This window comes from Planococcus citri, chromosome 1 (assembly GCF_950023065.1).
Source record: "Planococcus citri chromosome 1, ihPlaCitr1.1, whole genome shotgun sequence".
Lineage (NCBI taxonomy): Eukaryota > Metazoa > Arthropoda > Insecta > Hemiptera > Pseudococcidae > Planococcus > Planococcus citri.
In genome coordinates, this window is record NC_088677.1 from 35,951,401 (window position 1) to 35,974,875 (window position 23,475).

Below are 23,475 nucleotides of genomic sequence, written 5' to 3' on the forward strand. Positions count from 1 at the left end.
GAAAAAAATTTAAAGCGTTAAAATAACGTAAAGCATCGTGAACATTTTCGTCAACTACAGATTGCAGCACAATCCCTTGAAAAATTTAATTTTCTCATATCTCAAACTGACTGCCACTCAAACTTCTAAATTAGATAAATTTTAGAACAAAAATGGATGTGAAATGTGAGTTAACTCTTCAAAGAGAGAACGTTTAAGATGGCAAAGGCAAAAGTGTCGTTTCGATTGACGACCATCAACTTGTAACAGTTCCCAAGCTAATGTAAAAAATCAAATTTTTCTGACTCATAAACTGATTTGATTTTGGTTTTTATTAATTATAATTATCTTTCATTGGGTATTTCGAATAGGTACCTATTTAATTTTTTTAAATATTCTTTACCTATATAAACTCATTCCTTACCAACAGCCAACGCAAATCGTCCAAAAAAAATTTCAAAGCAAATTAGGTACTTATTCTAATTAAATGAAATCTTCAAATAGGTATTTGTAAAACAAACTAAACACATTTTCAACGTTTTCTTCTTTTTTTCTTATCTTCTCCCCCCCCCTCCCACGACACCATAAATACTAAAACGAGTTACCGAACGCATTCCTTTTTTTTCAACAAATATTTATAGTTGAATATATTATGATAGGTAGATAATTATAGACTATATATAAGTTAGGTAAGAAACTTTTGTACATAAAATTTTTACCCATTATTATAGCTGCAATATGCAAATAACTCATGTTACCTTATTTTAAACAACATACATCATCAGTATTCAGTATTTATATTTTAATCATATCATTTTAATTGAACTACTGTTTGTTATTTTTGGTTGTTGGTTGTTATATAATTTTAAAAATTTAAAGCACAATAATCGTCCAGGTAAATCAAAGTAACAAAATCGTGAAAACGAAAGCACAAAAATTGTACATATTGACTTACAGTGTCGTCTTCAAGCGAATGAGTAGGCAACTCATCTTACATACCTGTAGATATGTTTGCCTACCCTTAAAATTGAAGGGACAATTTTATGCTCACTAAAAAATTTCATCCATGAAAAAGGACGAATGAGATTGAAAAAAATCTCTTTCAACGTGTGAATCTGCCTTCCGTCATCACTTCAATTTTTGGAATAGGAAAATTTATTTATTTGACTACACACTTTCGCTCAAGATAGTTTTACCCACTCACTCGTTTGAAGAAGTCGAATGGAAAAGTACATAAGATATTATTTCGCATTTATGGATCTCTTTTTAAAGTAACGTAGCATGAAACTTCTCAAGAATATTTCAATTTCTACCTTAGGTTACAACTTACCTAAATTTTCTTAACAGTATTATAATTATTAGCGTATTACCTATGGTAAATTTTGGAAAATTGATCTCAATAATATGATGTAAATAATGCACAACTCGAGTCTCCTCACTCCTCGGTTATCATAACCGTAAGTATTATTTCTCTTATTATTCTTGAATCAATTTTGGAAATGCTACTTGCTAAGTTGTTATGCGGAAGCTTTAGCATTTTAATGCAATTTTTACTATTCTAAATTTGACATTCTAGTGACACATATTTCCAAATAGAATATAGATTTGAAATCTCTTATTTTCTCATCTCGACAAATCTTTATAATCAGTTCTAATTCTAAAGCACTATAGAGTATAGACACCTTACTAACACAACTTAGGTGCATATCTCAATATCAACTTTGTTTATAGATAGGTGCTTACCTACTCGTATACCCTTTTTTCAACATATCGATTTCGAAGATACATTTCAACGCGACATTTAGGCTTTCAAACTCCTAAAATCTACTTGTGCTGTACCTTTATTTACATATAATCACCCTTAATCTATCTAAAATATCTCCCAGTATCATCCAATGGGTAATATCAATTTACTATTTTAGATATCCTTAATTCTTTAGTAATTTCTTAGGCTCAAATTCTGTGATTACCAATCGCTGTTTTCTTGTACAATAATATCTAATTGTGTAATTCATTTGTTTTAATAATTATTATGATCATTTTACCAATCGTTATTTTTCTTGAATAAAATATCGTCTTTCGAATAAATCGTTCGTTTTTTGTTAGATTTAAATAGGTAGTTTAATCGTCATTGAATACAGGTTTTTTTAAGAGTAGATACCTTTCGTTAAATAGTAAGCATCACTTGCTGCATACGTGTACTGAGGTTTGCCTAATTATCAGAACCCTAGGACGAAAATTGGATCCTTCCCCGTTGAAAGTTTTTCCGATTACAGTGAGTGTTCCATATCGCTGTGCGGAAGGGTATTCTACTTTTACTCTGATAAAACCTGTATTCGTTCGTGCATTTATGAAGAAGAAAAAAAAGAAGAATATATTTTGGAAACTAGATACTAATATGCATATAAATTAGGTTACATAATTTTTAGAATCCATAAGCAACGATTTTCAATATTGAACATGATATTAGCATGCTTTTTGTTCAAATACTTAGTTGCTATAGAATGCATGGTTAAATTGATGTTATAGCTTTTCAAGCGATGATTGAAATAGATTGACTTACTATTAGTTGAAAAGTTCATTAACTAAATTCAAACCTAAAAAAAAGAATAGGCTCAAAACTCCAGATTTCATTATGCACGAAATGAGGTCATTATGAATCTGCGTATTATGTAATTATAGAAAAAACAGAACAATAACACTAATATAATAATTATGAGATTTGTTAAAGGAAAACAAACACATCTCGAGGCTTCATGATCGAACGTGGAAGCATGCCAGTTTTGTAATTCAAAAAGGTATGGCACACACGTCATCATTTTACAAAATTGTACACTCTGCTTCATTCCTTTTTAATAATGAAAACATTAGAATAATGTTTAATCGTTGTTTCTTTCAAATTTATAGAATAGCATGTTTTTTTCGTTAGTTGGTTTTATAGACTTTTAATTTCTTTCTTTTATTTTGGTGTGTTTGTTTTCCATTCTAGTTTAGAATACTTTTTAATTTTTTAAACAGAGTGTACAATCGTTTTTATTTCATAGGCACCTAGTATTAACCTACCGTATACGTATTGTGAAGTATACATTGGAATATTTTGTTATCTTTGTTTTCAGTGCGATGGTCCTATCAACGACTTCATCGAAAATAAATGCAAACAAATTGGTAAATCTACTGAAAAAGGTAGAGCGTATCATTTGGTGCAATGGATGAAGGGTGAATTCGATAAAGACTGCAATAATTCTCAGACTTGGTCGGAACCTGATATCGAAATTTGGTCCGAAGAAATGCTGAAAGAGAAAACCGAGAAACTCGATATAAATTTGAATTACGAAGATAACGTAAGCGCTGTTACTGAAATTGATCTCGTGTGTGAAGAATCGAGACATGTGAACGAAGAATCCAATTGTGTAAGTTACCAATCCACATAATGTTACTGAGTGTATAATGTTGTGTAATAATATATTTTTCCGTTAGACGAATGATAAAGTGTCACTATGTCAGAAATGTCACGAAACCTGTCTACCTTTGAGTCCAAAAAATGGAAGAGAAGAAAAACCCGCCATGAAAATAGACGCTTTCCTCGATTCGCAAAATAAGTGGGAGAATTTACCTATACCAACACTTCTGAGTCCAACCGAGCCATTTAATCCAATTCCAAATATTGCCATAACACCTCCAGATACACCCCATGCTCAATTTCTACATGTGACAAGCTATCGTTTTTGTCTTGCTAATGTAAGCTGATCAAAAAACTAAAGATTTTTAGACCAATTGAAAATTCTACGATATAAATTTTTTTCTAATTTTTTGCCCAGGAAAATAAAGAAAACGCTGATAACAATAATCATACGAAAAGCGAAGATGAAGATGACGACGATTCCAATTCCGAAGACACTTTACCTTATAAAAGCTTGCAAAGCAGATCAACCAGTTCCTTGAAACGTTTTGTGTCATTTACAAATTTAAACGCAATGGCTGATGAGGATGATTCAGATAAAGATGTCGAAGGCAACAACACAGATGTCAATGCGAATGATACCACCAATGATAACGTCGATAACACGACGGAAAATCCTCCTGCAATGAGTTGGGCCAACAGAGCAACTACTTTTGTTGCTCAAAAGATCGCAGCCTTCGAAAGAATAGGCGAAAATATGAATTCGTCGGTTTTTTTAGAAAGGTATAAATAGCCTGGCGGATCTTGAGGGATTTATTTTAATATGAGCGTGTTTTTCAGTTTGAAGTATTTACGTCCGTCTCGAGATTACGAATTAACATCTACTAGTCAAACATTAGCATTCGAAGAAGACTGTGAAAATTCTGGAGGTACTTCGGGAGATGAATTTTGGGGTACTCCGAATAGTGGAGGAGCTTCAGTTGCTTCGAATGAGGTTGGTGTTTCAGTTAAAATACCTATTATCTTACTCGTTGATCGAGTGGCACTAATGTGAAATGTTTGGAATTAGGGGGCAGCTCTGTCGCCATCTTCTTCTCACGATGATGAAGACGACGATAGTGAGAAACAAATCATGGAGGAAATGCTGCTGAATAGGACGACTGCGATGTTAGCTCAGCAACATAACATGACTCCGAGTAGAATGATGTCAAATAAAGCTAGATTAGAAACATTACCAGAGGACGAAGAAGAAAACATGACCAAGTCGTCGTCAATGTCGACTATATCTTCTCAAGCCACATCTGTCACTGCGAGCGAATGTACTATGAGCTGTCCTGTTACCACGCAAGTAAGAATTTTTCAAGACAGGCACTGATCTGGTGAAGTAGGGGAATTCTGGGCCATAAATGTGGACTGTATTTCGAAAAGTTAACAAAATTTGATCGAATAAATCTTTACCTAAATTGAAATTTAAGGAGCATTTTTTAATTTATAATATTTTTTCTGAAAATCTAAAGATATGTACCTACCTACTTACTTACAAAGTTCCTTCAATTTGTAAATTGAGCGAAAATTCATCTCATCAAATTTTATTCACTTTTCGACTCCCCTCCCCCTCAATCAAAAATTAATTTTAATTACCTTTTCCCCCTACATCATACATGGAATTTAATTCATGATACTTATACTTACAGAACACTCCCCCTCTCCCTCAAATACTTCACCGAATCTGCTCCCAATTTAAGTAAATTCGGACAACTCTTCAGTTTTCTCAATTTTCTCGACGATTTTCTGTTATTCAGCACGATGAGAAATCAAACACTTTGAATAATTCGTACTCATCCCACATCGGACAATCCAGCTCCGTTTTTAGCGAATTTACTATGAAGGGGAGTCAATCGATGGAGGAGTCGAATAATAACGAGTAGGTTTACTATTTGTCAAGCTGATTTCCGCCTAACCTTACCTTTTGCATTTTTACAAACCTTTCTCCGTTATAGAGTGGAAACAAAAATTCAAGTCAAAAACACACACATTAAAAAATCAAAATTAGTTAGATTTTTTAGCAGAGTTGCGCCCAATGAGGTAGGTAGTATTGATCAAAATGTAAACTTATACCTAATTGCATGCTATATTTTTTCGAATTCAACTTAAAACTCTTAACCGTTTTACGACAATTTGCAAAGATGATCGTTCTATTTTAAATTATAGGAAGATAAAAATGAGAATAAATTTTGGAGAAAATTACGAAGAAGACAAACAAACTAACTGTGATAAATTTAAGGTACCTAAATGATACTACTGGAATGTCTGAAATAAAATAGAAAAATTTTTCATTTACTCACTATGATTACTTTACTTATATTATGATAATGAATTTTAATGTAAATGTGTTTCACAGCAAACAAACCCAAAAAAAGACTGATAACATAGCAATGTACGAGTAATTCCCAAGCATTATAGTTCTTAAATTAACTGTCAGGAGTCTCATAGCTGATTGGAAGTTCGAGAGGAAGATTTATATGGCCATAAAAATTCGGCTAATTGAGAGCGAGTCGACAAATTTTTGAAATCGATTCCTTTTTGCTTGTGGATCTTTGTAAAAGTTACAGGAGATAAAGGTAGTGATGAGAAAATGGTAAAATGACCAGGAAGAGCATGAACTTCAGCTCTTGAGAAATGAGTTATGTATCGTAATTAGTCAGTATGTTAATAAATTTGCATACCCAGTTCGCCGTTATTTTGAATGAATGATTTTTTAGGCATGTTAATGACCGATAACGTCTTCGAGTTGGAGTTTAAGGTTTGCGAATTTGTTTGATATTCCTATTTGGCTCCCAATGAATTGACTTATTTTCTGAGATACAGTTGCAAGTTCCTCATTTTTTATTATGATTGAGACATACATTTTTTTTTTATGAACCTTTCTGTGAATTTTTCCAAGTGTAGTCAAGTATATCTATCTCAAACTTACTTACCTAAGTTTCATTTTCATGATGTGGCCAAGTCAAGAGTAATACCTAATCTAAAGTTGATATTTTCCATTAATTCAATGACAAACTGTATAGTCATTAAGCTCAATTTGTTGTATTTCTTTTTTATAACCTTATTGTTTTTGTTGATTGTTCAACAGCCTTATTAATAAAAGATGATACTGTTGATTCTTCTTTTTTGTGTTTTTTTTTTCAAGTCATAATACACGATGGAACTTGGATGAATCGAACTGGGAAAAGGATTACTCAAATAAAACCATATCAACTCAGAGGGTGTCTGCTTCTCTAGACCTCAAATTTCATAATGTTTCATTTGTGTTGCTCGAAAACTGAGGTACCTCGAAGTAAAAAAGCTGTTTTTCCTTCAGCATCGAGTTTCACATCAAGTTTGAGAAAGTAAATTATTAAAGAAGGACAAAGTTTTCCCGCTTGTAATCTTAATACCATCTGACCACTAACGATAAGTACGTAAGTACACAGATAGGCGCCTAGTTAGGTATCAATATTTGGAAGTTCAGTCGCTAAATGATACGAAAGTAATCAAGAAATTCATAAATTTTGTGGTAAATCGATCTGCCTCGATATTGATTGACTTCCTCATTTGATACTCTTCTTTCGTAACTTTTATCAATTCATCATACACGTCATAAAAACACATCAAGAGAAAACAAAGTAGCAATACTCAGTTACAACTCCCCAATTCAATATAGACAAAAAATGAAATCTTGTGCTGTGAATAAATTTTTGTTCATATTGTTAGCATTTAATAGAAAACTCAATCCTATTATTCTTGGTGAGTTTTATTATTCGTTAATAAAAAGGAACGCTATCAGAATAGATGCATAGTTCTTTTATTAATATTAGGTAGGTACCTATCTGAATCGTTTGTGTTTTTTCAGCTACTGCAGCACAAAATCATGACACGTTTTCATCTCTGTGTCAAGATCAAATGGTGAAACTCGGATCAAACATTTATCATTTGGATCGATTGACAGCATCGTTAAACTCGAATTATTTCGAGAAATTATTCACTTCCGACGATTTTAAGCAGAAAAATGATTCGATTTTAGAAATGGAATCGATAGAAAATGACGAAGTGTTTCCTATTATACTTGATTTAATTCATGAAAAAAAAATACCAATACCAGGTCCTGAATGAGGACAACTATTTTTCACTATTGAAGGCGATGAACTATTTTGGGATGGAAATAGATTTGGAAGGTTTTGATAAAATCATAGAAGGTGATTCGAAATTATGTTTGCCCCAGGATGCAAAAATATTCGAATTATACGATTTCATCAAGCAGAATAGAGGATTTGATTATTTATTGAATGGTCTTTTTAAACAATTGTCAAAACGATTGGATGTATTACAAAATATAAGTGAGAAAACGTCTTCGTCTGACAAACCACTGGACCACCTTGTTCATCTGATTAGGGAACTTGAGTGCCTGAATGAAAAGACAAGATGCCATGTCGTTTCATTGTGCGCTAAATTGCTAAAGCTCACTCCTAAAGTCTTCGGTAAGTACCTAGGAATTTGTAGTTCATTGTTTATTTGGACAAGTAGGATAAGCAAGTGTGGCTCTGTAATATCCTGCAACAATATGCTTATTATTTTCATCATTATTTTGATTACAGAAAATTCAAACTTCGACAGCTATTGTGAATGTGATTCAGATAACTGGAACGACGAAGAAAGGGAAAGATATACAACTGTAAACAGCCGTGACATTCGTCTGAAGTCGGATAAGTATCGAGAAAATGGTGATTTATGCGACTTCACGGTACGCATTAAGAATACTACATTTAAACTTCATAGGCGTATTTTAGAATCCGTTTCCGAATACTTTAAAGACATTTTCCGAGCCGAATACTCTGAAGCAATCGCAAAGCATAATGGAGCCTTGAAGTGTCCAAGAAAAGATAAGGAGTATATACTAAGCAATGAAATCAATCCATCAGTGTTTGAAGATATGCTTCGTTATCTCTATCAGCGTTACTGCCATTATTCGGCACTAAATGAGAAATGTTTATTTTATGAAACTGCGCAAGCTTTCATAATTTCCCATATTTTAAGAATTGATTCGATATCAAAAGCTTGTGAAACTCATTTGAAGAAATATCTTCAATACAAAAAATCCGAAGATGTGGGGCAAATATTGGATTTTACTCATGGAAGACCCGAGTGTGAAGATTTATATGTAATGTATGTGGTCAAAAATTTGAATGAAAGTTGGCCTAAAATCAACAACATGTCACAATTTTGTTCAGTTAATTGGACTTTACTAGAAAAAATATTGAACGCGCCGCATTTCCTTGAAGATGACCCAAATAAAATCGTTGAAATATGTTCAAAATGGGCAAGTTACGATGCTCGCAATCGATACCAATTTTTACCAAGAATCGCCCGAATTATAAATCCCTCCTGCGTGGTAAACAATGAAGAATATACCACAGATGTTGCAGAAGGTTTGAACAATCAGTCGCAACAGTTTGTTCAAACTGAATTATGGAAAATTCTGTCGTCGCTTCCTTATACCATTTGTTCAGAAAAAGTAGTGAAAAATACGTCCATAAAATTAGAAGAAATACCCGTGTTTATCGCTACGGAAACTGAACAATCTGCTGCCGTACTGAATTATGAGTTGGATGTGATTACATCGATGAATAATTCTGACTCTACATGCTCTTTTGAGTACCGAGATAGATCACATTTAACGAAAAAGCATACAATTTCCGCCACTCTGATTGGTGATAATTTATTCATGATTTATAACATTTTCGATCCTAGATTTCAAGTTTACAATTTTTTATTGAAAAAATGCTTCAGATTACATTTGAATCTCCCCGGTCTAAAAAACTTCTTCCTTATCAATCCTGATTATTATGTCTTGTTGAATTGTAATGACGAAATTTATGCTTTCTCAGAATTTGGCCGAGTAGGGAAGTATTCGATGCAATTTAATCGCTGGACAATACTTTCGAAACAAGAGTCATACTTGTACTACGAAGAAGACCTCCACTACACAAGTGACGGGAAAATGCTTTACAAAACGTATAAAGTATCAGAAAAAGGCCAATCTTCGAGTTATATTGTGGAGACATTCGATTTTGAGAAAAATTTATGGAGTCCATTGTCTGGGTTACCTTTGATAGAAACGAGTTCTCCAAACATATTTCAGCTAAGTATGGTCAGCGATCATAATTTCATTGTATCATCACCGTCAAATATTATCATATCTGACCGCAATTCTACGAGTAAAGAGTGGCACTGGAAACTTTACGAGATACCTCTGAGAGTGCGGAGGTATCAACTTAAACCACACATCGTCGCCCAATGTGAAGACAGACTGTTGCTACTGATGGCTGATGCATTGTACCGTTATTATCCTTCAAATGGAAGTTTCGAATTGAAGAAAAAATTCCCGGGACTGCCATACTATGATATTAGGGCTATTGATAGACATCTCGATGTTGGCTCAAAGAAGAGTGACGATTTTTTGTCCTAAAAAAAGCAATAAATGATTTACATGGGTGATTGACATTTTTTTTTCTTTTCAATTTCAACATAGGCCAAGGACTTTTGAATGTTATAAAAACAATAAAAAAATGTACACCTTCGTGGTTCTTATGTAAAACCTTTTGCAAGCAGTAGATAAGTGTAAGTAGGTACCTACAACATGTAACCTCCTACTCTATGTATCATCTACGTGATGTGTTCCCAGGTGGTAAAAGCAATAAATTTTGTCCAGTAGGTACCTAACTAAGTAACTCATATTGAGTATATGTAAGGTTATACATGTTTGCCTAACTTTCAGTCCACAGGAGCAGCAGTGGGTTCGTTAGAAAAAATCAGTTTCTCCAAAAATTTTAGTAGATAGGTAATTTTTTTCATATCGATTTTTTCAATTTTCTATTCTGAAATTAAATGGTGTTAACTGAAAGGGTTATTTATCTGGCATGTAGGCTACACTGTAAAGAAGTGCGAGCAAAATAGGTAAGTATAGGTAGGTATCTACTCGTATCAATAATTACTCGTAGAATGTTCAACGTTCAAATGGCGAGAAAGTTATAACGAAAATTAAATTTTGTTGTAAATGGCTTTGCCTTGATACGGATTAATTGACTTCCTCATTTGATAAGGCGTCTCAACTTGTGCACACAAACTCACATTTCATGTTACAAGAATACTATAGCGAAGAAAGCAACAGAGATCAGCCTGTTTCTAACTAACTGTAAGTTAAATTTCAACTAAAATAAAATGAAACCAAATACAGCGTTGAAAGTTTTTTTCGTGTTATTTGCATTTAATAAAAGACTAAATCCTCGCATTCTTGGTGAGTTTATGTTTGAAGGAGAGGCGTGAGCCAGGAAAACCCAACTTGATTAACTATTGTAAATTGTAAGCTTTTACCTCACAACTTTTTTAAAACCTTTGGTTTCATTTTCAGCTACAAAACAAATTCATGACACGTTCTCATTTCTGTGCCAAGATCAAATGGTTAAAATTGACTCGAACATATACCATTTGGATCGATTGAATTCATCACTGAAATCGGAGTATTTCGAGAAGTTATTCACCTCAGAAGATTTTAAACGGAAAAACGATCCAATTATAGAGGTACAGTCCCTCAGTAGTGAAGTATTTCCTACAATACTTGAAATAATTCACGGAAAAGAAATACAGGATATTTTAAACAAGGATAACTATCTTTCATTATTAAAGGAAATAAATCATTTCGGCATGAGAATAGATCTGCAAATTTTCAGTAGCTTGATCGACTGCGATTTAGAATCCTGTTTGCCCCAAGAGGCGAAAATATTCGAATTGTACGCTTTCATCATTCAGAATAGCCAGTTCGAGTATTTATCGAAGAGTGTTTTGAAGTACATGTCGAATCACTTGGACGCATTACAAAATCACGAAATACTTTCGTCTGACGTGCCGCTTGATCACCTTGTTCGATTAATTAAGAACTTTAAACATCCGAATGAAAACATAAGATATAACGTTGTTCAAATTTGTTCGGAATGGCTCAGTCACGATATGAAAAATAGACTTCCACACATGGCACAACTAATGAAAAAGACAAAATTATTGTATCGCGTTTCAGAAGAATTGTATTCGGATTTCAGCAAATGTTTACCTTCGTGCGATCTAGATAAGCAGGCAAGACGAAAAATGATTTCGACATGCTTTTTTGCAGTGATGGCCAGTGGTGGTAGACTTCACCCTACAACACCCGGTGAGTTTAGTTTATTCTACGTGAGCCAAAAAAAAAAAAACAAAAGTCGAACTCCGTCTCGTCATAAATTCATTTGCCTACTATATAGGTAGTATGTCTGAAATTCGCAGTGACAACCATTTAAAAAGTAGGCACGGTTCCAAAAATGCCTATTTCAAATGGGTGCCCAGTTACCCTTCTACAAGTACCTACTTGTATTTTATCAACTGAAAAATGTTTCGAGTTGTTATTTGTTATTGCCCATATTGTAATGTTAAGGCATTATAAGTAGGTATCATTATTTTAGGAATCACAACCTGATACTCACATTTCTTCAATATTTATCAATTGTACTTTTTATTTTATCTCATTTTTCAGAAACAGAGTATAACTACGACAGTTATGCGAGATATTCTTCAGAAGATTCAAATGATGATAGTGAAACAGAAACGGTGGTACACGAGAGATATGTAAATGACCGAAACGATTCTGTCAAGTTGAATGAATTCCGAAAGAATGGAGATTTATACGACATCACGGTTCGAGTTGGAGAAAAAACATATAAACTTCATCGGCGTGTTTTAGAATCAAAATCTAGCTATTTCAGAGACGTTTTCAGAGCAGAGTATTCTGACGCAATCGCTCAATCTGATGGAACACCGAAAACATGTCCAAGTAAAGATGAGGAATACCTAATCAATGATGAAATCGATCCATCAACGTTTGAAGACGTAATAAGTTCTCTATATGGGTATGAGAAGGTTCATGCAATATTTGAAAGATTTGAATACAAATGGGATAAAATTGTGAAATTTTTAAAAATCGCCCATTCTTTAAGACTCGATGAACTATTACAAGATTGTATACACAATTTGAAGAAGGAGCACCAAAGAGCCAATTCCCAACATGTTGAGCAGATTTTGAATTTTGTACATGAAAAGTCGGAATATGAAAATTTGTACGTTATTCATTTAAGCAAACATTTGGCAGAAAACTGGCCTAATATCCGCAACATGTCGCAATTTTGTTCAATTTCATTGCCTGTGCTAAAAAACATTCTGAATTCGTCACATTTCCGATTCGACGATCCGCATAAAATCTTGGACATTTGTTCGAAATGGACGTGTCATGATATGAAGGGTCGGTACCAATTTTTACCTCAAATTGCCCGAGTTATAAATCCTCTTTGTGTGGTAGAACATGACGAATATATAACTGATGTAGCAGATTTCAACACCTCACCAGAGAAGTTTGTTCGAGACGAATTATGGAAAATTCTGTCGTCACCGCCTCATATTACTTATTCGGATAAATACTTCAAAAATGCATCGAGGAAACTGGAAGAAATACCAGTGTTTATCTCAGTCATGAAGGAAAAAAATATAAATGTACTTAATACCGATCTAGATGTGATCACATCAATTAATCATTCTGAACCCATCTACTCAACGTGGAAGTCATTATCAACAGGACGGAACAATCCATTTTTGGCGACTCTTATCAACGATAATTTATTTATTCTTTCTAACTTTAACAATGATTTTAAATTTCTGGTATACAATTTTTTTCTGAAAACATGCATTCAACTGCGCTGCGATCTTCCTAGACCTACTTACCATACGAATTATCGTTTCTACACCCTTTTGAATTGCAATAACGAGATTTATAGTTGTTCAAATTACGGCCGAATAGCGAAATATTCGATGCAATTTGACCTCTGGACAACACTCATACAGCGGGATCTGCAGTCATACAAAAGAGATCTTCACTACACAAGTGATGGGAAAACGCTTTATAGGATGTATGAAATTCCAACAAAAGAAAGACCTTTCTTCAGTTACCAATACATTGTGGAGGAGTTTGATTTGAAAAATAATTCCTGGAATCGTGTGCCAGGTTCACCTTTGATAGAATATCTCTTCGATCCTATTCGTTTCGGTATGATTAATGATCATGATTTCATTATTTTCGCCGATGGGAAAATTGTTACATCCAACCGCGGTGTTACGGGCAATGAATGGCATTGGAGTTATCTTAAGATACCAAAGAAAGGTGTACTCAGCTTTGCGCAGTATGAAGATAAGCTGTTGGTATTGACCGAGTATAAATTTTACCGCTATTACCCCACCAACGAAAGTTTTGAATTCAAGAAAGCTATTCCAAAAGCCATATGTTATGGTAGTCATATTGTGACGATTGATAGACATTTATGATATGGAACTCGACACAATGAAGCAAATCAGTAGTTCTGTGTCCCTGTAAAAGTACGAGTATATTGCAAAAAAAAAACTGTAGGTAGGTATTTGATTTACGTATGATCATTTTTACGATTTTTATGCGCATTGTTGTCTTGCTGTATCTACCAATAAACCGTGACTAATCAAAATATTTACTTAGGTAGGTAATTGATTAATGATTATTTTACAAATTACACTACATGCATGAAATACCTATCTATATTTTTCGATTGACTTTCAACAGATTAGCCATTCATTGTGTTTGAAATCGAAAATTAAATATCGATTTTAAAATATTGCTTTATATTATGAAAAGATCGCCATTTTTGCCTAACATAAACAAACCACTATAAAACGTATAATTTTAAGTATGATCAATCATATCAAACCGAAAATCATAAATAAATCAATTTTTGGACTTCTAATCAATGGCATATCAATTATGACCGATTTTTGATCGGAGGTGGAGGGCAGTTCTAGATAAAAATCTAACAAATCTTGATTTATTGCTGAAAGTTGAAATGTTCATCAGCCGAATGATGAGAAAAGTAACACAATTATTAAGTTTATAGTACGCCCAAACGGCTCTGTTTTGATATTCTTAATGTAGGATAATCGACTTCCTCATTTGATAGCGTTTTTCAACTTGTATAAACTTTACGTTCATGTAGGGAGAAAAGCAACAAATATCGGCTGTTTTTAAGAATATCAGCAAAAAATAAAAAATAAAATGAAATCAAATATTGCGACGAATGTTTTGTTTGTATTGCTGGCATTTAATGGAAGATCGAATCCTAGCATTCTTGCAGGTGAGGCTGAGATTATGTATAGATATTATTATAGGTACCTATCTCATTACCTTTCATACTTAACGGTAAAAGATTCTTAAGCAAGGAGTGGAAAAGATTGAAAAAGATTGATTCGGGTCAGCAACTATGTAGTAGTTCTACCAACGCCATAACAGGTAGGTATCACATGCCTAAGGTATAAAAGGGACAAACAGGGAGAAACAAGTTGGTTAATTGGGCACATTAGCTTTCATTTTGTCTCGACTTTTTTAAACCATTTGGTATTTGGTTTTATTTTCAGCTACAGAACAAATTCATGACACGTTCTCATTTCTGTGTCAAGATCAAATGGTTAAAGTTGACTCGAACATATACCATTTGGATCGATTGAATTCATCGCTGAAATCGGAATATTTCGAGAAAGTATTCACTTCAGAGGATTTTAAGCAGAAAAATGATCCAATTTTAGAAATAAAGCCTCTCAATAGTGAAGAATTTCCTACAATACTTGATATAATTCATGGAAAAGAAGTATACGACGTCTTAAACAAGGATAACTACCTTTCATTATTAAAAGAATTAAATCATTTCGGCATGAGAATAGATCTGCAAATTTTCAGTAGCTTAATCGACCGCGATTTAGAATCCTGTTCGCCGCAGGAGGCCAAAATATTTGAATTGTACGCTTTCATTATTCAGAATAGCCAGTTTGAGTATTTATCAAGGAGTGTTTTGAAATACTTGTCGAATCACTCGGACGTATTACAAAATCACGAAATACTTTCGTCTAACGTGCCGTTCGATCACCTTGTTCGATTAATTAAGAATCTTAAACATGCGGATGAAAACACAAGATATAACGTATTTCAAATTTGTTCAGAATGGCTCTGTCATGATATGAAAAATAGACTTCCACACATGGCACAACTAGTGAAAAAAATTAAATTATTGTATCGCGTTTCAGAAGAAATGTATTCGGATTTCAGCAAATGTTTACCTTCGTGCGATCTAGATAAGCAGGCGAGACGAAAAATGATTTCGACATGTTTGTTTGCACAGGTTGCTAATGGTGGCAAACTTCACCCTACAACACCCGGTGAGTTTATTTTACATGAGTTTAAAAAAAGAAACTTTAAGTCGAACTCCTTTTCATCATACTCATTTGCGCGCTATGTATGAAAATCGCAATGATAACCATGACAAAAATACGATTTCAAAAATGCCTATTTGAAAATTGAAATGGATAGGGTATCCAGTTAACCTCCAAATACCTACATACGTATTTGCATTTTATCAACTGAAAGATGTTTCGAGTTGTTAATTGATGCTGGCCACAAAAAATTGGTATATCGTTATTTCCGCACTTCCATCTCTCCACCCGATAAGCAAAGATTTGGGTTCATACTCATATTTTCCACATACAAAAATATCCGAATCCAAGACCACTTTTAGAGTGGGAAGCTATGCTGTTGCAATTTATGAGTTTGAAAAATGAAATACCTACCACTTTCTTAAACCGTACCTAGTTACTCTGAACAGTGTGATCTGTCAGTTTTTTTCACATTTTTTAGGCAATTTTACACAAGTTTGGGATAGGTTTGCAATCGTATTTTTAGTAAGTCATGGAAAGCCCATGAGCACATGAAAAAAGTTCAACAACGTCCCTCACATCTTTTTTTCAAATCCCCTTCCAATTTCCCCCCCCCCCCAAAAAAAAACTCAAAGAAGGCCCACCCTAATACATAGGTACAGGGCATCTAAAAAGACATCTCATGCGCCTGGGATCATGGTTAACTATGCAAACCTTGTTCATTAATTCACTTTTATCTTCAATCTCCATAGGTAACTGAATTTTTTGTAAGCATGATTTTTATTTTTTTGCAGAAGATTGTTATAACTACGACAGTTATGCTAGATATTCCCCAGACGATTCAAGTGACGAAAGTGAAACTGAAACTATGGTGCACGAGAGATATGTAAATGACCGAAACGATTCTGTCAAACTGAATGAATTCCGAAAAAATGGAGATTTGTACGACATCACGGTTCGAGTTGGAGAAAAAACATATAAACTTCATCGTCACGTTTTAGAATTAAAATCAGGTTACTTCAGAGACATTTTTCAGGCTGAGTATGCAGAGGCAATCACTCAGTGCGGTGGAACTCCGGTGACGTGTCCAAGTAAAGATAAGGAGTATTTACTCAGTGATGAAATAGATCCATCAACGTTTGAAGACGTAATAAGTTATTTATACGGGTATGAGAATCTTAATGCAATATTCAAAAGATTTGAATACAAATGGGATAAAATTGCAAAATTTTTAAAAATCGTCCATTCTTTAAGACTCGATGAATTATTACAAGATTGTATACGCAATTTGAAGAAGGATCACCAAAGAGCCAATTCGCAAGATGTTGAGCAGATTTTGAATTTTGTACATGAGAAATCGGAATATGAAAATTTGTACGTTATTCATTTAAGCAAACATTTGAAAGCAACCTGGCCGAACATCCACAACATGCCGCAATTTTGTTCTATTTCGTTGTCCGTGTTGAAAAAAATGCTAAATTCATCATATTTCCGATTCGACGATCCGCATAAAATCTTGGACATTTGTTCGAAATGGACGTGTCATGACGTCAAGGGCCGGTACCAATTTTTACCTCAAATCGCCGGAGTTATAAATCCTCTTTGTGTGGTAGAAGATGACGAATATAGAGCTGACGCTGTAGCAGAATTCAACCCTTCACCGGAGAGGTTTGTTCGAGATAAATTATGGAAAATTCTGTCGTCACTTCCTTACACTATTTATTCGGGAAAAAACTTCAAAAATATGTCCAAGAAGCTAGAGGAAATACCAACGTTTATCTCATTAACGGGGTATGAAATAAATGTTCTTAATGTCGATCTAAATGTGATCGTATCAATTAATGATTCTGAACCCATGCACTCATTATGGGGAATATCAGCACAAAGGAATGATCCACTATTGGCGACTCTTATTCACGATAATTTATTTATTCTTTACAGCTTCAACGATTCTATTAAATTTCAGGTTTACAATTTTTTTCTGAAAACATGCACTCAACTACGCTGCGATCTTCCTAGATCTCAGATGATTTTCTATCATTTCTACACCCTCTTGAATTGCAATAACAAGATTTATAGTTGCTCAAATCACGGTCGAATAGCACAATACTCAATGGAATTTGACCTCTGGACAACACTCATTAAGCATGATCCGCAGTCGTACAAAGCAAATCTTTACTACACAAGTGATGGGAAAACGCTTTATAGGATGTATGAAATTCCAGGAAAAGATAGGTACTCCTCCAGCTCCCAGTACGTTGTAGAGGAGTTTGATTTAAGAAAGAATTCCTGGAATCGTGTGACAGGTTCACCTTTGATGAATCTCATCCCAGATCCTACTATTTTCAGTATGATTAACGATCGTGATTTCATTATTTTCGCCTCTGGGGAAATTATTACATCCAACCGCGATTTTACAGGTAATAAATGGCGTTGGAGTTATCGCGAGGTACCAAAGAAAAGTGTTCTCTGCTTTGCGCAGTATGAAGATAGGCTGTTGGTATTAACTCACGAAGAAATTTACTGCTATTACCCCATCAACGGAAGTTTTGAATTCAAGACAGCTATTCCAAAAGCTATATATAGTTTTGGTACTCATATTGTGGCGATTGATAAACATTTATGATATGGATCTCGACACAATGAAGCAGATCAGCAGTTTTGTATCCCTATAAAAATATATGTTGCGAAAAAAAGATAGTTAAATTACGATTATTTTCCCGAATTTTATACAAATGCTGGATCTACTAATATAATCAATGCCAATATTTTATTGATTTCTTCACAAATAATATTACCTACTGCATGAAATGTACCTACTTTCCAATTAACTTTCAACAGATCAACCATCATTCATTGGGATCAAAATCGAAAATTAAACATCTATTTTTAAAATATCGCTTCATGAAAAGAAAACGTAATTTAAACTCACAGCAAGGATGAAACCAAACACTCACATCTTGATTTAGGCAAATGCTGAAAGTTAGAATATTCAACAGCCAAAATGATGAGAAAATTAACGAAATTTTTAAAGTTTACAGTACGCCTTAACGGATCTGTTTTGATTGGTAGGTTAATCGACTTCCTCATTTGATAGCGCTTTTCAACTTGAATAAACTTTCTGTTCATATACTTAGCAAGAGAAGCAATAAAGCTCGGTCTATTTTTGAGAATTTAGGCGAACAAAAAAATGAAATCAAATACTGCAATAGAAGTTTTTTTCATATTGCTGGCGTTTTATGGAAGATCTAATCTTTGTATTCTTGCAGGTAAGATTGAGATTATACATTATTATGGATACCTATACCTATCTAATCACCTTTCATCAAAGCAGGAGATTCTTAAGCAAAAAGTGCGAATGATTGATTGAGGCTAGCATAATATGTAGCTCTACCATCCTCATAACAGGTAGGTAGGTATTACATGCCTATGGTATGAACAACTTACAAGAGGGATGGACGTGACAGAGAGAAATAAATTGATTAACTAGGTACATCAACTTTCATTTTGTCTCGACTTTTTTTAAACCATTTGGTTTTATTTTCAGCTACAGAACAAACTCATGACACGTTCTCATTTCTGTGCCAAGATCAAATGGTTAAAATTGACTCGAACATATACCATTTGGATCGATTGAATTCATCGCTGAAATCGGAATATTTTGAGAAATTATTCACCTCCAAAGATTTTAAACGGAAAAATGATCCAATTGAGGTACAGCCCCTCAGTAGTGAAGTATTTCCTACAATACTTGAAATAATTCACGGAAAAGAAGTACAGGATGTTTTAAACAAGGATAACTATCTTTCATTATTGAAGGAATTAAATCATTTCGGCATGAAAATAGATCTGCAGATTTTCAGTAGCTTAATCGACTGTGATTTAGAATCCTGTTCGCCGCAGGAGGCGAAAATATTTGAATTGTACGCTTTCATTATTCAGAATAGCCAGTTCGAGTATTTATTGAACAGTGTTTTGAAATACTTGTCGAATCACTTGGACGCCCTACAAAATCACGAAATACTTTCGTCTAACGTGCCGCTTGATCACCTTGTTCAATTAATCAAGAACCTTAAACATGCGGATGAAAAAGCAAGGTATCGCGTTGTTCAAATTTGTTCAGAATGGCTCTGTCACGATATGAAAAATAGACTTCCACACATGGCAAAATTAGTGAAAAAGACTAAATTATTACACCGTGATTCAGAAGAAATGTATTCAGATTTCAGCAAATGTTTACCTTCATGCGATGTAGATAAGGAGACTAGACATAAAGTGATTTCGACATGTTTTTTTGCACAGGTGGCCAATGGTGGAAAACTTCACCTACTTCACCCAACAACACTCGGTGAGTTTATTTTACGTGAGTTGAAAAAAAATTAAAGTCGAACTCCTTTTCGTCATACTCATTTGCGCGCTATGTATGAAAATCGCTATGATAACCGTGACAAAAATACGATTTTAAACATGCCTTTTTGAAACATGTAGGTACCTAGGAAGTAAGTATCCAGTTAATCTCCTTCAAGCAGCTATTTGTATTTTATGCACCGAAAAATGTTTAGAGTTTTTATTTGTTGCTCCTTAAAAAAGTTATAATTTTAGGTACCTATACCTATCATTTTTCGGAATAGCTTCCATCCCCTCACCCTTTAAGTAAATATTTCAGCTCATACTCATATTGCCCATATCCAAAAATATCCGAATCCAAGAATACTATTTAAGTAGAAGCTATGGTGTTGAAATTAAGATCAAAGTTTTTTTGGGTTAAAAAAATAGGATACCTAACACGTTTTTAAACTGAACACAGAACAGTGTGATCTATCAATATTTCTTTAATTTTTTTCTTGCCATTTTACACAAGTTTAGAACAGGTTTAAAATCGTATTTTTTTGTTAGTTATGGCAGAACCCATTGGAAAAGGGGGAAAATTCAATAACGTCCCACACAGTTTTTTTTCAAATCCCCCCCGCCCGCCTCAATTTATCAAAAGAAAGGTCAAAGAAGGTCCACCCTAACAGATAGGTACCTACCTCCCTAAAAATACATCCTATGCGCCGTGGGATTGTGGTAAACTACAAAGCGTGTTATTAATTTATTTCAATAAGGTAGCATATCATCGATCATCAATATTCATCACAATTGTAGGTTTTATTTTATTTTGCAGACTGTAACTACGACAGTTATGGGGGATATTCTCCAGAAGATTCAAATGATGAAAGTGAAACTGAAACTATGATACACGAGAGGTATGTAAACGATCGAAACGATTCTGTCAAGTTGAACAAATTCCGAAAGAATGGAGATTTGTACGACATCACAGTTCGAGTTGGAGAAAAAACATATAAACTTCATCGGCGTATTTTAGAATCAAAATCCGGCTATTTTAGAGACATTTTCCGATCAGAGTATTCTGACGCAATCGCTCAATGTGACGGAACTCCAAAGAATTGTCCAAGTATAGATAAGGAGTATTTACTCAGTGATGAAATCAATCCATCAACGTTTGAAGACGTGATAAGTTCTCTATATGGGTATGAGAATCTTATTGCAATATTTCAAAGATTTCTATACAAATGGGATAAAATTGCAAAATTTTTAAAAATCGCCCATTCTTTAAGACTCGACGAATTATTAAAAGATTGTATACGCAATTTGAAAAAGGAGCACCGCAGAGCCAGTTCGCAAGATGTTGAAAAGATTTTGAATTTTGCACATGAAAAGTCAGAATATGAAAATTTGTTCGTTATTCATTTTAGCAAACATTTGGCAGAAAACTGGCCTAATATCCGCAACAAGTCGCAATTTTGTTCCATTTCATTGCCTGTACTGAAGAAAATTCTGAATTCGTCGCATTTTCGATTCGACGATCCGCATAAAATCTTGGACATATGTTCGAAATGGACGTGTCATGATGTGAAGGGTCGGTACCAATTTTTACCTCAAATCGCTCGAGTTATAAATCCACTTTGTGTTGTAAAAGATGACGAATATACCACTGATGACTCGGTTAGAGATTTGAACACATCGCCGGAGAAGTTTGTTCGAGACGAATTATGGAAAATTCTATCGTCACTTTCTTACACTTTTTATTCGGATAAATACTACAAAAATGCATCGAGGAAACCGGAGGAAATGCCTGTGTTTATCTCACTAACAGGGGGAGAAATAAATATTCTTAATATCGATCTCGATGTGATCGCGTCAATTAACGATTCTAAACCCATGTACTCATTATGGGAAAAATCAACAGGATGGTATGACCCAGCTTTGGCAACTCTTATTCACGATAATTTATTTATTCTTTCCAACTGTGGTGATCCATTTAAATTTCTGGTTTACAATTTTTATCTGAAAACATTCATTCAGCTGCGCTGCGATCTTCCTAGATTTTCGAACTTTTTATTTCAGTATCATTACTACACCCTCTTGAATTGCAATAACGAGATTTATAGTTGTTCAATTGATGGTCGAATAGCAAAATATTCAATGCAATTTGACCTCTGGACGACACTCATACAGCACGATCCGCAGTCATACAAAGTAAATATTCACTACACAAGTGATGGGAAAACGCTTTATAGGATGTATGAAATTCCAGGAAAAGGCAGGTACACCTTCAGCTACCGGTACGTTGTAGAGGAGTTCGATTTGAGAAGAAATTCCTGGAGTCGTGTGCCAGGTTCACCACTGATTGAAAATATCTTCCCATCTCCTACTCGTTTCAGTATGATTAACGATCGCGATTTCATTATATTTGCCTATGAGAAAATTATTACATCCAACCGCGATGTTACGGGTAATGAATGGCATTGGAGTTATCGCGAGATACCAAACAAAAGTGTACTCTGCAGCTGTGTTCAGTATGAAGATAGGCAGTTGGTATTAATTGGTGATAAATTTTACCGCTATTACCCTTCCAACGGAAGTTTTGAATTCAAGGAAAGTATTCCGGAAGCTTCATCGTGTGATAGTCGTATTGTGGCGATTGATAAACACAGTTCCGAATTACCCATAAGGAGCTCTAGACCCTAGTCTTGGCGAAAAATTTTTCAAATCGCAAAGCGGTGCGAAAAATTTTAAAAATGACAATTGCATTAAACGCTTTTTGATACCGTGAGGTTCAAAATTCTAGTTTTAAATGACAAATTTTGAAACAGTTTGAAAAATTGTACATATGGTAATGTACCAATGTACGTAATTACCATGTATTCTTCCAAAAAATTACAAATTTGTAATTATTCAATTCAAAGCTAAAAATAAACTTTTGATTGAAGCAGTGGTGTGGCCAAGGGATCGAAGGGGCCCATTGCTTCTTCTTGCGAGCGAAAATTTAAAATGAAACATGCAAAAAACGGCGACGCTTTTTTTCGTTTTTTGGACTCATGTTTCCAAAACATTACCTTCATGTTTATAAAATAATCACACATCAACAAGGGTTTTTAGAATTTCATACCTAAAAATCTGGTTTTGCCCCCTCCTTGAGAAAATTATAACTACTCCACTAGAGTACCTAAAGCGGAAAACTTTGGATTATTATGATAATGGAAAATCTTACGTTTGGATTCAAAATTAACTACGAGTATGTAGGTAAGTATTATGCTCACAAAATTTTTCAAAAATGTTGATGATTTTTCAAAATCCCATTCTCTGAACCCTGATTAACATATGTCTAAAATATTGTAAAATGAAATTATCAAAAATTGTACAAGTACAAACTCCATTTTGAATTAAAAATTTGACGGCGGCGTCCTCACAAATCT

The 23,475-nt window shown here is 34.1% G+C and overlaps 5 protein-coding genes across 9 annotated transcripts in view; all 5 read left to right on the plus strand.

Moving 5' to 3' along the window:
- The window catches only part of PsGEF (Protostome-specific GEF), a 60,645-nt gene extending 54,107 nt beyond the window's left edge, over positions 1 to 6,538 (plus strand). The window contains exons 23-30 of one of the 3 annotated variants that reach the window (XM_065344356.1): positions 3,096 to 3,389; positions 3,457 to 3,717; positions 3,798 to 4,162; positions 4,220 to 4,373; positions 4,449 to 4,727; positions 5,182 to 5,303; positions 5,380 to 5,464; positions 5,591 to 6,538. In XM_065344356.1, the coding sequence (XP_065200428.1) occupies positions 3,096 to 3,389; positions 3,457 to 3,717; positions 3,798 to 4,162; positions 4,220 to 4,373; positions 4,449 to 4,727; positions 5,182 to 5,303; positions 5,380 to 5,464; positions 5,591 to 5,647 (1,617 nt within the window). In that variant the 3' untranslated portion in view covers positions 5,648 to 6,538. Of the gene's footprint in view, positions 1 to 3,095; positions 3,390 to 3,456; positions 3,718 to 3,797; positions 4,163 to 4,219; positions 4,374 to 4,448; positions 4,728 to 5,181; positions 5,304 to 5,379 lie in introns of all 3 variants that reach the window. The other 2 variants (XM_065344355.1, XM_065344357.1) reach the window with 2 other exon arrangements.
- A 47-nt stretch (positions 6,539 to 6,585) lies between these two features.
- LOC135831683 (uncharacterized) lies at positions 6,586 to 9,900 on the plus strand. Its single transcript, XM_065344358.1, has 3 exons — positions 6,586 to 7,165; positions 7,272 to 7,896; positions 8,014 to 9,900. The coding sequence occupies exons 2-3, from the start codon at positions 7,497 to 7,499 to the stop codon at positions 9,882 to 9,884; spliced, it is 2,271 nt and encodes a 756-aa protein (XP_065200430.1). The 5' UTR covers positions 6,586 to 7,165; positions 7,272 to 7,496; the 3' UTR covers positions 9,885 to 9,900.
- Positions 9,901 to 10,413: 513 nt separating this feature from the next.
- Positions 10,414 to 13,992, plus strand: LOC135831684 (uncharacterized). Of its 2 annotated transcripts, none has more exons than XM_065344359.1 (3): positions 10,414 to 10,712; positions 10,827 to 11,621; positions 11,979 to 13,992. In XM_065344359.1, the coding sequence occupies exons 1-3, from the start codon at positions 10,637 to 10,639 to the stop codon at positions 13,811 to 13,813; spliced, it is 2,706 nt and encodes a 901-aa protein (XP_065200431.1). In that variant the 5' UTR covers positions 10,414 to 10,636; the 3' UTR covers positions 13,814 to 13,992. The 2 variants fall into 2 exon arrangements, with proteins under 2 accessions (XP_065200431.1, XP_065200432.1); XM_065344360.1 differs by having other exon boundaries at positions 10,414 to 10,610.
- Positions 13,993 to 14,168: 176 nt separating this feature from the next.
- Positions 14,169 to 18,658, plus strand: LOC135831685 (uncharacterized). 2 transcript variants are annotated; one of them, XM_065344362.1, is made up of 4 exons: positions 14,169 to 14,646; positions 14,927 to 15,721; positions 16,510 to 18,063; positions 18,136 to 18,658. In XM_065344362.1, the coding sequence occupies exons 1-4, from the start codon at positions 14,568 to 14,570 to the stop codon at positions 18,339 to 18,341; spliced, it is 2,634 nt and encodes an 877-aa protein (XP_065200434.1). In that variant the 5' UTR covers positions 14,169 to 14,567; the 3' UTR covers positions 18,342 to 18,658. The 2 variants fall into 2 exon arrangements, with proteins under 2 accessions (XP_065200434.1, XP_065200433.1); XM_065344361.1 differs by having other exon boundaries at positions 14,170 to 14,646; positions 16,510 to 18,658.
- A 160-nt stretch (positions 18,659 to 18,818) lies between these two features.
- LOC135831687 (uncharacterized) lies at positions 18,819 to 23,255 on the plus strand. Its single transcript, XM_065344363.1, has 3 exons — positions 18,819 to 18,984; positions 19,263 to 20,063; positions 20,880 to 23,255. Exons 1-3 carry the CDS (start codon positions 18,906 to 18,908, stop codon positions 22,745 to 22,747), a joined length of 2,748 nt encoding a protein of 915 aa, XP_065200435.1. The 5' UTR covers positions 18,819 to 18,905; the 3' UTR covers positions 22,748 to 23,255.
- The last annotated feature ends 220 nt before the right edge of the window (positions 23,256 to 23,475 follow it).

Excerpts from the sequence above, each read along its gene's own strand:
- LOC135831687 (XM_065344363.1), top strand. The coding sequence starts at position 18,906 with ATGAAATCAAATACTGCAATAGAAGTTTTTTTCATATTGCTGGCGTTT. Across the intron at positions 18,985-19,262 it reads TAATCTTTGTATTCTTGCAG|CTACAGAACAAACTCATGAC; the intron begins GTAAGATTGAGA and ends TTTTATTTTCAG. Across the intron at positions 20,064-20,879 it reads ACTTCACCCAACAACACTCG|ACTGTAACTACGACAGTTAT; the intron begins GTGAGTTTATTT and ends TTTATTTTGCAG.
- LOC135831685 (XM_065344361.1), top strand. The coding sequence starts at position 14,568 with ATGAAATCAAATATTGCGACGAATGTTTTGTTTGTATTGCTGGCATTT. Across the intron at positions 14,647-14,926 it reads GAATCCTAGCATTCTTGCAG|CTACAGAACAAATTCATGAC; the intron begins GTGAGGCTGAGA and ends TTTTATTTTCAG. Across the intron at positions 15,722-16,509 it reads ACTTCACCCTACAACACCCG|AAGATTGTTATAACTACGAC; the intron begins GTGAGTTTATTT and ends ATTTTTTTGCAG.
- LOC135831683 (XM_065344358.1), top strand. The coding sequence starts at position 7,497 with ATGAAAAAAAAATACCAATACCAGGTCCTGAATGAGGACAACTATTTT. Across the intron at positions 7,897-8,013 it reads GCTCACTCCTAAAGTCTTCG|AAAATTCAAACTTCGACAGC; the intron begins GTAAGTACCTAG and ends TTTTGATTACAG.
- LOC135831684 (XM_065344359.1), top strand. The coding sequence starts at position 10,637 with ATGAAACCAAATACAGCGTTGAAAGTTTTTTTCGTGTTATTTGCATTT. Across the intron at positions 10,713-10,826 it reads ACTAAATCCTCGCATTCTTG|CTACAAAACAAATTCATGAC; the intron begins GTGAGTTTATGT and ends TTTCATTTTCAG. Across the intron at positions 11,622-11,978 it reads ACTTCACCCTACAACACCCG|AAACAGAGTATAACTACGAC; the intron begins GTGAGTTTAGTT and ends CTCATTTTTCAG.